General features: G+C 46.7%; 1 protein-coding gene across 2 annotated transcripts; it reads right to left on the bottom strand.

Annotated features, from left to right (window-relative positions):
• Nucleotides 1-212: 212 nt before the first annotated feature.
• LOC311177912 (late cornified envelope protein 1E-like) lies at nt 213-13302 on the bottom strand (the record flags this gene model as incomplete). 2 transcript variants are annotated; one of them, XM_084244159.1, is made up of 2 exons in its annotated part: nt 213-427; nt 13161-13302. In XM_084244159.1, 2 exons carry the CDS (start codon nt 13300-13302, stop codon nt 213-215), a joined length of 357 nt encoding a protein of 118 aa, XP_084100285.1. The 2 variants fall into 2 exon arrangements, with proteins under 2 accessions (XP_084100285.1, XP_084100284.1); XM_084244158.1 differs by lacking the exon at nt 213-427 and having other exon boundaries at nt 12925-13302.
• Nucleotides 13303-15142: the final 1840 nt, after the last annotated feature.

Below are 15142 nucleotides of genomic sequence, written 5' to 3'. Positions count from 1 at the left end.
CCCAGAGAGGTCACAATATGAGCATCTAGAGGAGGAAGTCAGGGAATGGGTTTGGGGAAAAGGTTTGAGCTCCTGGACACCAGGGCACTAGGAGCCTCAGAGTCAGACTTCTGCACAGACCAAACATCAGCACTATGGGCAGAGGCAGGAGGACCAGGCAGGGTATGGCCATTTGCTGATTCCAAGTCTTTCTTCTTGCCTCAGGGTCCACTTCAGCAGCAGCCTCCAGAGGACTGGCTGCTCCCACCTCCACAGCAGCTGGAGCCCCCTGAGGGTTGGTTGCAACAGCCAGAGCTCTGCTGTCTGTAGCTCTGGGAACTCTGGGACTTGTGGTGACTCAGGCAGCAGTCCCCACCCTCAGAGCTACAGCAGCCACTACCCGCAGAACTGCAGCATCCCCCACCCCCAGAACTGCAGCAGGAAGACACTGGAGGGCATTTGGGGGGACACTTTGGGGGGCACTTTGGGGTCTGGCACTGTTGAGGACACTTGGGCATGAACTTGGGGGTGCACTTGGGAGGGGGCAGGCACTGCTGGCAGGACATGTTGGCAGGTGGGTGCTCTGTAGCTGAGTGGACACAATGGAGTGAGAAACAGCACACGCACGCCTCACCCGGGCTGACCTTCAGCTACATTTAATGTCATGAAATACTATTTCCACTAGTTTTATGATTTAAGTATCTTGCTATAATTTAAGTACTCTGGCATCAAGGATTTGGAAGAAAAGCCTTTGCTTGTTAGGAGGCAGCAAACTTCATCTATTGTACCAAGTAGTTACCTAGAGCAAACACTACTATAAAACATGCCAAGACTCTAAGGACATGTAAGCTACCATGGACCCGATGCACTTTTTTCTGAGACTCTGAAATCCTCTAATTCATATACCATACAAGGGGATATTATTTACTTAAACAAGTGCAATTATCATGCCCTGATTCGTTAACTTCCAGACTGGTTTTATTCTGCAAAGGCAACAGTGTGGGACCAAATTCACTAGACTCAAGGAGAGACTGGTAATCCTCTCAAGTCCTCGTACCCTGCGAGAAACGTGGAGCCCCAACACTGTGACCAGAGTACAGACCTCAGGTCTCTGCTCCGAGCTCCTCAGCCCATTAATGGTGTGCTGGTTCCCAGGTGCTCCGTGCTGTCAACATGGGACATTTTCACCATGGCCATGGGGGACAATGAGCCCAAGGGAGCCTGTGCTCCCCTATGCAAGCCCAGGCTGCTCCTTGGCAGGTAGAACAGGACTGCGTTTCCAAGGTGAGCTCACCCACCAAGCTGTCAGTGGGGCAGGTGCTGGAGTTCATGTTCCTGTCCTTGGAGGCCACCCCCTGCTGATCAGTTTGTTGCCTCCAAGCCCAAAGGTGCTGCCGTCCACCTCCTCTGCCTATGGCCACACTTGGCTCCAGACCCTCCTGCACTGGCCCTCAGGTTCCCTGGCCTCCTCCTCTGACATATTCACCTCCCACCCCAGCCCTTCCCAGCTCCCCTGCTCTGGGCTGAGCTCCCTCAGCAGCAGCCCCGCTCCCGTTCCCAGGACACTCACCAGGCGCAGGCACAGGTCCTTCAGCTCAGCAGGAGGGGAGTGGTGGAGAGGCTCTGGCCAGGGCTCTTTCATCAGGCCTTGGGCCCCCTGACTGTAAGACAGGGCCTGGGCATGAGAGTCCCTGTCTCACCTTCCACTCACCTGGTTCAGACAGGTGATGACTGGCAGCTCCTCCCTGTTCCTCTACGGGGTTTGGGGCAGCACCTCCAGGCCTGCCATCACTAACACCTTGTCACAACTGGAGGGCACCTCCCCTTGAAGTTCTCCTTTCTTTAAACCTTCTGTCCCAGCACTGCCTTTCTGCCTCCTCAGTGTGGAAGGAGCGATTCTGGGCCCAGCTTTCATCCTGCAATGTGGCTTCTTTGTCTGGGCTTCAGGTGACTCCTGCCACCACCCCTGTTTCCTGACACGCAGCCTTGGGTGCTTCTCAGTCCCACTCTCAACCAAGACAGTCTCCTCTCCTCCTTTCCACAGGGTGCCTTGGATCCCAGAGCCCGATTGAACTCTTAACGTCCAGGACTCACGTACATCTACTCTGCTATGCCACTGCCCACAGGATCTGGTGTTGGGCACATGCAGAGCAGACATGGGGGATAGGAAACCTGGCCTAGTACAGGCCCTACTATGTGGCATCTGACAAAGCTTTTTTTTTTTTTTTAGCTACTTTTTTTTTTTTAGATTTTTTTGAGAGAGGCGGATCAACATGGCAGTGAAGAGATGCTGCGAGTAAGATATCCCATTAAAAAAAAGTTAATAGGGAGGAAAAGCAGCATGTCCCAGTGAGAGCTGGGGCATGGAAGATAAACGGACAACTCCAGCACACTACCCGAAGAAAAAAGTTGCCGTAAAAGAGGACTAGAAGGGAGGAAAGCTCAGAATGCTGCTACCTCCCCCACCCACAAAGTCGGCACTCTCCAACCAACAGAAAGGAGGAAAAAACAAACTAAAACGACCAACAAGAACAAACTATGCATCAAGCGAGACTGTGAATGGAAAGGAACTATTTCAGCCACCACACCCCGTGAACTGGAGCTGTGGAGAACCCTGCAGGATTCACCACAGAGGTGAGAGAACGGCTCCAGTTTCCATTAGAGAAAAACGGAGACTTCCAGAGACCTGCACACAGCCACGGGCCAGCCGGTAAGCTTGCGCGGAAAAGCAGCGCACTTGAAAAGCAAATGGATCACGGCTGCCCAGGTCCCCGCGCCTGCGATCTAGGCTTGCGGGGAGACGCGCGGGGGCCCTCACTGAGGTGAAAGTCCCTCACTGAGTAATCAGGAACCAGGCGCCCGGGCACGGGAGAGGGGTGCAAAAGGCGCCATTTCTGCGGCCACTGAAATGGGCTACAGCCCACGTCCTGGACCTGAGGGCTTTGGAACTGAGACCGGGGGCACGAAATTTGGGGCGTGGGTTCTCCACGACGGTGGGGCACAAGGCAGACACAGCACCCCAAAGCCGTTGAGGTTTACCTTACCATTCCCGCTTTGTTCCCTGTCCCACGGGGTGAAAAAAACAGCTCCCCAAGGACACTAGGAGAGATCTCTGGCGCCACCTAGCGACCAGAAAAAAGTCACTAACACCCCATAGAACAGGGACCTTTCTTCAGAAAAGACTGCTTGAAACCAGCAGAAGGCTCCCGGAGGAGCCAGTGGCAAGAAGGGAAGTTAGCCCACGCCAGGCCCCTTCCGACCAGCAGTCTGAGCCTACAGGGGGAGCGGGCACCCACAGCTGGGGCAGACCGGGCACGCAGAAGAGTGTGCCTGAGACTGGATGTGCAGGGAGTGCGTCCCGCATCGCCATTTTAGAACAGGGACATTTCTTCAGTAAAGACTGCCTGAAAACAGCAGAAAGCTCCCTCAGGAGCCAGAGGTGAGTGGGGAAGTTCACCCACGACAGGCCCCTTCTGGCCAGCAGTCCAAGCCCAGACGGGGAGCGGGAACCCACTGCCGGGGCAGACCAGGCGCACATGGGAGTGTGTCCCCACATCAGCATTTTAGGACAGGGACCTTTCTTCAGTAAAGACTGCTTGAAACCGACAGATGGCTCCCGGAGGAGCCAGAGGGGAGCGGAGAAGTTCACCCAAGATGCCGGCCAGTCCCAGCAACACAGTGTCCCAATGCATACGACAAATTAGAAAACAGACAGTAGGGAGTAGAAGAACCACACTCAACCTAACAACTCCTCAGGAAAAAAGCACACTACAAAAAGAAAACCACCCCCCAGATTGCAACAACAGTAACCTGGAAGAACTTCTGAGCCTTCCAGAAAAAGAATTTAAAATTGCCATGATTAAAAAAGTGACAGAACTCATAAAGGAAAACAATGATATGAGAAAAATAATCAATGATCAGAAGAATGAAATTGAGTCTCTAAAGGGGGATGCAAAAGAAACTCAGGAGATCAAAGAATTAATGGAGGAACTAAAGAACTCTGGGAAAAGCAATGAAAACAGAATAGATGAAATGGAAGAACGATTAAGTACTCTTGAAGACACAGAAATAAAAAGAACCAAAACAGAAAAGGAAAGAGAAGTACAAAGGAAAAAGACCGAAGAAAGATTCGGGAATTATCTGACTCCATGAGGAAAGGAAATATAAGAGTTATAGGAATCCCAGAAGGAGAGGAGAGAGATGTAGCAACAGAGAAAATATTCAAAGACATAATTGAAGAGAACTTCCCAAATGTGAAGAAGGAGCTGAAAATTGATATACAAGAGGCAAGAAGAACACCAAACTTTCACAACGAAAGGAAAAATACAGCAAGACACATAATAGTAAAGCTCCCAAGAATCCAGGACAAGGGAAAAATAATGAAGCTGACAAGAGGGAAGAAACAGATAACATTCAAAGGAAAACCAATCAGGCTGACATCAGACTTCTCTGAAGAAACACTACGGGCAAGGAGAGAGTGGAGGGACATAGTCAACAGACTCTAAGAAAACAGATGCCACCCAAGAATACTCTATCCCGCAAAGCTCTCCTTCCTCTATGAAGAAAGAATAAGGACCTTCCCAGACAAACAGAAACTCTGGAATTTCATTATGACTAAACCCCCACTCCAAAAAATACTACAAGGAGACCTAAAGCCAGAACCTCAGAGGGATGAATAACAATGAAAGAAGGCCAAAAAAAGTTATTAAAAGAACAGATAAATAAAATCAAAGGAAAGACAAACACAATGGCAAATACAGATGCTAACATATCAATATTAACTCTAAATGTAAATGGACTAAACTCTTCAATAAAAAGACACAGAGTTGCAGCCTGGATTAAGAAACAAAACCCAACCTTTTGCTGTCTCCAGGAAACAAATTTAGCTACAAAAGATAAAAATAGACCCAAAGTTAAAAGATGGAAAACAATCCTACAAGCAAATGGACCAAAAAAGAAAGCAGGAACAGCTATACTTATATCAGATAAAACAGATTTCAAAGTAAAAAAGATAAAAAGAGACCCCAATGGTCACTATATTATGATCAAGGGGACAATACTTCAAGAAGAACTAACACTCATTAACATATACTCACCAAATGAAGGAGCACCAAAATATATCAGACAACTGTTGTCATCTCTGAAAACAGACATCAGAGAAAACACATACGTAGTGGGAGACCTCAACACACCATTATCAACAATGGATAGATCAACAAGACAAAAAATAAGTAAAGAAACCAAAGCTCTAAATAAGGACCTAGAGCATTTGGGCTTAACAGACATCTATAGAACACTAAACCCCCAGAAAATGGAGTACACATTTTTCTCAAGCGCACACGGATCATTCTCCAGGATCAATCACATACTGGGGCACAAGACAAACATCAACAGATACACCAAGATTGAAATCATACCAACCATCTTTTCTGACCATGAAGGCATCAAACTAGAAATAAACCATAAAAAGAAGGCAAGGAACTCTCCTACCTCATGGAGATTAAAAACCACACTACTGGAAGACCACTGGACTAATGAGGAGATCAAAGAAGAAATTAAAAAATTCTTTGAATTGAATGACAAGGAGGACACCAATATCCTAAATGTATGGGATGCAGCAAAAGCAGTAATAAGAGGAAAATATATAGCAATAGAAGCTCACATCAAGAAACAAGAAAGAACTCAAAGAAACAACCTAAATCTCGAAGCTCAAAGATCTAGAAAAAGAACAACAAAAAAAACCCAAAACCAGTAGAAGAAAAGAAATAATAAAAACCAAAGCAGAAATAAATGAAATTGAAATTAAAAAAACAATCCAAAAGATCAATGAAACCAAGAGCTGGTTCTTCGAAAAAAATAAATAAAATAGACAAACCCCTACCCTGGCTCACAAAGGAAAAAAGGGAGAAAGCACAAATAAACAGGATCATAAATGAAAGAGGGGAAATCAAAATGGACACAGCAGAAATCAAAAGAATAATCAGTAACTACTATGAACAGTTATATGGAAACAAGTTCAACAATCTAGAGGAGATGGACAAATTCCTACAACTCTACAATCACCCAAAGCTAGATAAAGAAGAAATAGAACACCTAAACAGACCAATTACAAGCAGCAAAATTGAAATGGTAATCAAAAACCTCCCCCCCAAAAAAAAAGCCCAAACATTCAGAGATGAATTAGTGCCTATCCTTCACAAACTCTTCCAAAAAATTGAGAAGGAAGGGACAATACCAAACACGTTCTATGAAGCCAACATTACACTAATACCAAAACCGAACAAGGACAACTCAAAAAAGGAAAACTATAGGCCAATCTCCCTAATGAACAGTGATGCAAAAATCCTCAATAAAATTTTAGCTATCAGAATCCAACAATGTATCCATAAGATAATTCACCAGGACCAAGTAGGATTCATTCCAGGGACACAAGGATGGTTCAACATCCGAAAATCAATCAACATTATGCAACACATCAACAAAAAGAAATATAAAAACCATATGATAATATCATAGATGCTGAGAAAGCTTTTGACAAAGTGCAACACCCATTCATGATAAAAGCCCTTGAAATTCTTGGGATACAAGGAATATACCTCAACATCATAAAGGCCATCTATGACAAGCCAACAGCCAGTATCATTCTCAATGGTGAAAAGCTGAAAGCAATTCCATTAAGATCTGGAACAAGGGCCTCCCTGGTGGCGCAGCGGTTGAGTGCTGGGTTACGAAGCTGCGCGCAGCCTCTGCAGCGCCGGTTTGATCCCCAGCTGCTCCCAGGCCACCGGAGGAGGGTCCCACATGGCGCGCAGACCTCTCCTGCCGCCCGCTGCTCCCCTCAGCAGTGTACTTCGGTCCTTCTGCCTGCTCTGCTCCCCGCTCTGGCTCTGGTGAATTCTCTCACCCTCCCACGCTTCTGACTGTACCCAGTGCATGTATAAACAAAACAAACAAACAAATAAAATAAATAATAAATAAAGCATGCCTCTAATAAAAAAAAAAATTAAAAAAAAAATCTGGAACAAGACAAGGATGTCCACTCTCACCACTGCCTTTCAATATAATACTGGAAGTCCTAGCCAGAGCAATAAGACAAGAGAAAGACATACAAGGAATCCAAATAGGAAAAGAAGAAGTCAAACTATCACTATTTGCAGATGATATGATAATATACATAGAGAACCCCAAAACTCCACAGAAAAACTAACTCAACTCATCAATCAGTTCAGTAAAGTGGCAAGATACAAAAACAACATGCAAAAGTCAGTAGCCTTCCTATACACAAACAATAAATCTGAAGAAGAAGAAATCAAAAAAAACATCCTTTTTATTATCGAAACAAAAAAAAATCAAATATTTGGGAATAAATCTAACAAAAGAGGTAAAGGACCTATACAAAGAAAACTATAAAACACTGTTAAAAGAAATAGAAGAAGACACAAAGAAATGGAAGACATCCTCTGCTCATGGATTGGAAGAATAAACATTATTAAAATGGCCATCCTACCAAAAGCAATATACAGATTCAATGCTATTCCAATCAAAATTTCAATGTCATTCTTCAAAGAAATAGAACAATTATTGATGAAATTCATATGGAATCACCAAAAACCCTGAATAGCCAAAGCTCTCCTGAAAAAAAAAGAAGGGAATGGAGGCATCACACTCCCAGTCTTCAAACTATACTACAAAGCCATAATCATCAAAATTGCATGGTATTGGAACAAGAACAGACATACACACCAATGGAATCAAATAGAAAATCCAAAAATAAATCCACAGATTAAAAAAAATTATTTATTTATTTATACAAGCACTAGGTACAGTCAGAAGCACGGGAGGGTGAGAGAATTCACCAGAGCCAGAGCAGGGAACAGAACAGGCAGACCGACAATACACTGCTGAGGGGAGCAGTGGGAGCGGCAGGAGAGGTCTGTGGGCTATGTGGGACCCTCGCCCTGCGGCTGGTGATCAAACTGGCGCTGCAGAGGCTGCGGGCAGCTTCACAGCCCAGCGCTCAACCACTGCGCCACCCGGGAGGCCCGCATCTGACAAAGCTTTAACCTGCTTCATTTTCAATTTATCCAAGTGAATATTGGAATAAAGAAAATATTTGCAGGATTTTAGTGAAAGCCATGAGAGAAAACACCCAACAAGAAATCTGACTGGGAAGTCAGATTTCTGTAACGTGGTGCGGTCTGAAAATAAAAATTCAAACCTTGGCAAATGCAATGAGAGATGCTGTCCTGGGTCTTGAGCATAACTTCCGTTTCTAACAGGAGTGCATCTGTCTGTCTTTCTGGCTGTCTGTCTTTGAACAACTCTTTCCTTTTGGAGGACCTGAATGTTTCCTATGTAGAGGGTAGAGCAGGTGTGGAAGGACCAGGACCCCTTCTACTCCCTGTGGAGGAGGGGGGCAGCATTTTAATGTGTCCTGTTGGGAAGAGGGGAGCAGGGAGGGAGCACAGCAGAGTGAAGACAGCCTAAGTCATGCTCCTGGTCACAGATGACTAACTAAGGGACCTGGGCCCCCAGGCAGGAGGCTCTAAGTACAGGAGTGTCAGTGTTTCCTACAACTGTGCTTCTGCTGCCACTTCCCAAGCCCCTTTGATCACACCCGTGCAGGGCTTATTCCTTCTCCATGTGTCCACGCGTGCATAGGGAGGCACTTATGAACTCCTGCATTTTAAGGAAATCAGTACAAAGAACAGGGTTCATTGTGGACAAGGTGGCCCTGGAGACAGCCATGACTATCAGATGATCCCAACCTGACCTAATGCATCAGTTACGTCAAACTAAAGCCCCGTGAAGCCCAGGAGGAAAATCCTTTGCTCTGCAGAACTTGGTTGTGTTCGGACTGGGCAATAATATGCAGGTCACCCTGGGCTGAATGAACCAACTTAGAGGATACTTCTATGCTCAGAGAAGTTAAGTGTTTAGAGATATATCTATATGCTTTAGGCTGACAAATAACATCACATTTGCACTATGTTGTCGACCATCAATTATTTCAAAGCCCCCAATTCCTCCTCTTGGATCCAAGAAATTCTCCAGCAGCCTCAGCTACAAGCAGCCTAAATCACTAACTTCATCTTGCGCTGGATGTGTGGCTATTACAGGAGTATCCAGAGCGCCCTGACAGCATCCGGGTTTGTGGAATCTGAGTTGTCTTGACCTGTGCTTGAGCCTCATCCACCTGCTTCTGTAAAATCTCATGTAGCCATGGATGATCTGAGGCTGCTCTGCCCACCTGGGTCCTGCCTCCCAGGCTGCGCAGGTCCGCCCTCCTGTCTCTCTGTCCTTAGGGGACACAGCGCTGATGGCATGACAAGGGCTTGACAGCTTGTGTCATATTCCTTTGCCTCACAGGCTCAAGGCTAGCTTGTCCTGGATGGATGCGAATGAGCTGTCATCACCTCCTTAGCATCCCATTCACCTCACGGTTTCCAAATAGCCTTTCCAAGGCTGAGGTCATCCTCAGGGAGATCCCAGGAAGGAATCAGTGAGGTGTGTGTCTTCCCTGTGATGGGAGGTCAGCCCCGCCTCATCTGCGTGACTTTGGCTGAGGGTGTTAGTATGGGGCGTGTCAGGACCTGGATTCCTTTGACCACACTGCAGGCCTCCCAGGTCCTAGATCCTGCTTCAGGAGGATGTTGCCGAAGTGCCTTCTGGTCCAGGCTGCTGCCTACAACAGGACCACACCCAACTGTCATGGACATGGCTGGGCCGACTGGTGACTCAGCACCATTCTGTATCCTGAAGCCTGGAATTTACCCGGGCTCTCAGACCTCAGCCGACATGCTGCCAGGTCAGTGTAAAGGTTTCCTGGTTTTCTGTGGGCTGGTGACATCTGTTGCAGTTTGGGCATTGGACGGGAACAGCCACCTGCCCCAGCCTTGGGGATTGGCCCCCACGCAGGGCATGGTCTCTTCCCAGCCACTCATGGGGAGGCTTAGGGCTCTCCAAGACCTCCTGGCAGGGTTTCCCCTCTGTGCCCGGCTCCACTTCCCTCATGTTGCATTCAAATGCCTTCTTTCCTTAGTATCTTCCCCCTTCTAGAAGCTTCAACTGTTTGTTCCTCTCTCCCTAATCTCCTGCCCTCAGGACCCCTCCTTTCTTGAGTCCCTGATTCTGGTCTGACTGGGGTGACAGGTCCTTCTTACAGCAGCTCCACCTGCTAGCGAGCTGGGCCCCTTCATCCCACCCCAGTCAGTGCAACACAGACCAGCCCTTGACTCCTGCGCAGCCAGAGTGTCTGTACAAGCAGCCATGTCCCTGTGTCCTGAGGTACCCCCAGGAATTGGGTGCCTCCTCCTGACCATGGAGGTCCTGCTGGGGAGGGGAGGGCAGGGCAAGAGCAGCACCCGCACATTCCCTCTTCAGAGTGGCTTCTCATGAGCTGGACCAAGCTTGTTGCTTAGCATATTATCCGCTTTCTTGTGTTCTCCTGAAGTCACCTTTGCCCGCACCTTGTTTATTCACTATTTACATGGAGAAGGAGAGTGTCAGCTCCCTAGCCTATAATGTACTTTCATTATTCCATTGTTATTTTTTCATCTCATTTAGTTACTAGCAGAACAAATTGGTGTAAAAGTGTGTCCACCATCTCTTTCAGTTTATTACGGACAGCTTGAACTTTTTACTTCATTGGGAGATACAATCTTCTAAGGGTTTACGGTTGGATTCTAGAGATTTGTTCTCTCCTGTGATGTCACATTTCACTAAGGTCTTTAGTTACCATCTGTTATACTTCTTGTTTTCCCATTTTGCTACTATAAATTTTCCTTTTTTTTTTTTTTCAAAGTATCTGTAGCAGTAACACAGAATTAAATTTCATTTACTTCTCTTAGAGGACATTTTGCTATTTATTGATTGATTAAATGCTGATTGATTATGGCCTTTACTGGTTCCATATCTTGAAGTTTCAGTGTCAGGAGGGTGCAGGAGATACTGGAGGGTCCAGCCACTGCTGGGGAGATGCTGGGGAGACAGGGCCTGGCTTGCGTTTGTGACACCACCTTATCCCCTTCTAGGGACTTCCAGGTAAGAAACTCAGCAGTCTTGTCCACTGAGCTGCAGGAAGCACTTGTCACTGCCAGTTCTGAGGGGTGGAGAAGTGGGGTTCTGTCAAGGGCACCTTCTTTGTTGCTTTCCCGCTGGACCCAGGCCTGTGTGGGGTGTCCATTTGCTCTCTCTGTGTGTCTTTAGCCTGTAAGAAGGATACATCTCTACACTGTTTCTCTCCCCTCCTAAGGAGCCTGGATGAGCTGACAGAACTGTAGTTTGTTTCCCTCACCCCATACCCCAGGCTCTGGGTACTGGTCTCCATCCACTATGCCTGGATCCTCCATGTCCCTCTGGTGCAGTCTACACTGGGCTCTGCTCTGCAGTGGTGCTTCAGTCTCACCGATCGTAGGGATCCCCGGAGTAGTGTCCTCTGATCCATGTCACTCTTGGGAACAAAGCAAGAAACTCCCTTGTCACCATGGGGGTGGGGTCATTCTCCCACAGTAATTAAAGTTTTAGAAAGTAAGAGTTTGTTACATTCAGATGTCTGTGCGTTCATGTCTGTCCAACTGACGGCGGTGCCACGTGGATGTGAGTAGGAGATGGGTGGGTGTGGGGAATACAAGGGAGAAGAGGCAACTTTGCAAAAATGGAGAGTGATGTTCATCCACTGCCCATGCCAGAGTGACAATCACTCACCCGAAGCAAATCAGAAGTTGCACTTTTCTTGTTATACATAAAACCCCATATTTGTGGGAGATACAAGATCCAAAAGGAAAAACTTTTTGAACCAGCAATGTCCCTTTATAACATTTCCACCCCCTGCTATACAGAATCTAGTTTGGGATCAATGTTTGCACTTAGTCATCCCTTTTCCTTCAATCCTTTTCTTCTAGAACATTTTCCCAGTTTTTTGTTTTTTGTTTTTTAATGTCATCGGTAATTTTGGAGAGTACAGCTCTCTGCTCATTTTCTAAAAAATAGAAACTTCCTGATTTACAGTTTCTCTGATGTTTGCTTATGATTAGACTTCTGTTAGAGTCCCTGGAAGGGACACTGTTTCTGGGTCAGGTCATGTATATCTGCAGGCACAGATGTTCGCCTGCTCCTGTTGATGACATCATGTTCATTCTGGCTACGGGCTTGTGCAATTTCTTCTCTGCATAGTTACTGTACCACTTTACCAGATAGTCTTTGACATATTCTACTGAAAGCAAAAGACATCTGGTCTCTCCCAGAGGGTCTCCCCCATTTTTCCGCCTAGTTATTGTCAATATGGTCTCAAGAGGTTTTCCTATTATTTAAAATTGTCTATAATGCATTATTGTTCTTAATTATTTACAAGTTCAGGCCATCCCAAATTTGGCCTGGGAAACTATTACATTTCTATTTACCCCTCTGAGTAAATTCCAATGCTTAGGATTTGCTTATGTTAAGACTCCAGCTTTACCAAGAATCAAACATAGCTAAAGCAGATCAAAATTGTAGCAATGACTCCATTATTTTTCTGACTCCTTTAATGAAAACTGAGGTAGGGAAAAAATACAAACTTTTCCCTCTTGACCCCCAACCCCATGCCTGCCCACTGAGGCAACACTGGTCACCAGCAGTGTAGTGGTGACAAAACAAATGTTGAATCAATCTGAAGAAAGTTAATAAGCACACAGATTATTTTTATTGTTTCAATTCATGCATCAGAGCACAGTATTAAATACTTGGAAGTGACATAGGGTTTGTGTTGTTGTTCTCAGAACAGCTAGATGCAGTGAAGAGATTTTAGAGAAAGAGTCCTGCCTTCTAGACACTGGTGCAGAGGAATCTTCCAGGCGAGAATTGAAGTTGTCCATGGGTCTGTTGCACCCTCAGGTAGTCTCAGGATGAAGAAATGTTTGAACGTTTGCGTTCTGCAAGTCTGCTCTTCGTGGCTCATGTTCCACATCAGCAGCAGCCCCCTGAGGACTGGCTGCTCCCACCTCCACAGCAGCTGGAGCTGGAGCCCCCTCCACAGCAGCTGGAGCCCCCTCCGCAGCAGCTGGAGCCCCCTGAGGGCTGGCTGCACTTGTCAGAGCTCTGGTGTCTGTGGCGGTGGAACCTGCGGGGCTTGTGGCTCAGGCAGCAGCCCCCACCCCCAGAGCTGCAGCAGCCCCCACCCCCAGAGCTGCAGCAGCCCCCACCCCCAGAGCTACAGCAGGAAGACACTGGAGGGCACTTCGGGGGGCACTTGGGGGGACACTTAGGGGTCTGGCACTTGGGAGGGCACTTGGGGGTGCACTTGGGAGGGGGCTGGCACTGCTGCTGGCTCTGCTGGCAGGACATGTTGGCAGGTGAGTGTTCAGGAGCTGGGGAGAGACAAACAGGGAGTGAGACCCAGCACATGGAGGCTCCTGCCCTTTCTGTCCTTCAGGATCACCTAAATCATGAAACAGTTGCACCAATTTTACTACTTCTAGTATTTTCCTTACACTTGAGTCATTTCTTTGGAACCTTGTAAAATCCTTGTAAGGTAGACAAGAATATTCATTTCATATGCCAGGTAGTAAACTAAGACCAAATGATATTACCAAACACTTCCAAAAATCCAGTTTTATAAGTAGAGATGGAACTGATTCTAAATTTGTCCGCTAATTCTGAAATCATCCAATTTATAGGTCATTTAAAGGAATATTTTTTCTTTTTTTAATATTTTATTTTATATAATTCTTACATCATTTTTCATCTTTGTAAAATGTATGCATTTTCATTTTGGATATATTCCCCATACAATTGCACCCCCCCCCCCCCCGCTTATTTTGACTCTAGTCCTTCCTCTCCCCGCCCCTCCCTAATCCCTCGCCCCTGTAGTGTGTCTCTGGTTTATAGTTGCTTGTTGATTTTGATTATTACTTTGCATTGATTAGTCTTTTTCCTGGTCCCTTATTTAGGTTTTCTAAATTCCTGCTATGAGTGAGACTATCTGGTATTTTTCTTTTTCTTTCTGACTTATTTCGCTGAGCATGATATATTTTCTTAATGAAAAATAGCGAAATTATTCGCTATTGTCATAGTTTCCAGGATGGTTTTATTCTATAACTTCAGCGTTTTATATTACCAATGTCAGTAAATCCATGTATTCAGGAAAACAATGGTAAATCTCTTAATTTCTGCTCACCTGGAATACGAAACACTCAGCCCCTAGCCAGTTTCAGTTCAGACCTCAGGGCTTTGCTCCCAGCTCCTCAGCCTACAAGCCATGTAGTGGTTCTCTGCCTGCTCTGTGCGGTCAACACGGAACTTTGTCATCCTGTGGCCATGGTGGATAATGGCCCCAGTGAGCCTGTGCTCCCCCGTCTAAACTGGCTCCTCTTTGGCAGATAGAACAGGACTGCATTTTCCAGGTTGAGCTTCTCCACCAGGCTGTCAGTAGGGCAGGGTGCTGGAGCTTCATGTCCCTGTCCTTGAAGGCCGCCCATTGCTGACCAGCTTGTTGCCTCCAATCCAAAGGTGCTGCCGTCCACCTCCTCTGCCTGTGGCCACGCTGGTCTCAAGACCCTCCTGCACTGGCCCTCAGGCTCCCTGGCCTCTTCCTCTGACACATTCATCTCCCACCCCAGCCCTGCCCAGCTGCCCTTGCTCTGGGCTGAGCTCCCTCAGCAGCAGCCCCGCTCCCATTCCCAGGACACTCACCAGGCTCAGGCACAGGTGCTTCAGCTCAGCAGGAGGGGATTAGTGGTGACACTGTGGCCAGGGCCCTTTTATACTGGCCTTGGGCTCTGCCACCCAATTGTGAGACAGGGCCTGGGCATGAGAGGCCTGCCTCATCTCCACACCCACCTGTGTTCTGTGACAAATCTTTAGTGGCAACTCCTCCCACTTCTCTCCATGAGACTCATGGTAAGTGTTCCCAGCTAGAAACAGGGCTCATTGAGTAGTCCTGGCGTTTGTGTGCAAAAATCACTACCACCATTTACCACCTTGCTCTCTTTAGTGCGTGCCTGCCTTGGGTATTTTCTCGTCTAATTCTTATACCTACCCACACTCTTCCATTCCCTGTTCCCCAATACTGATGTAATGACTTCAGATGAACTGGTTTAAGCCAAGTTTTTAACACATTCCTTCATATTTTTTTTCCACTGGTAACCCTGACAGTGTACACCATAGTGTATGTTCTTTCAACTTT

The sequence above is a fragment of the Talpa europaea genome, assembly GCF_964194135.1.
Source record: "Talpa europaea genome assembly, chromosome: 9".
Lineage (NCBI taxonomy): Eukaryota > Metazoa > Chordata > Mammalia > Eulipotyphla > Talpidae > Talpa > Talpa europaea.
This window is presented reverse-complemented; position numbering and strand designations above follow the sequence as displayed.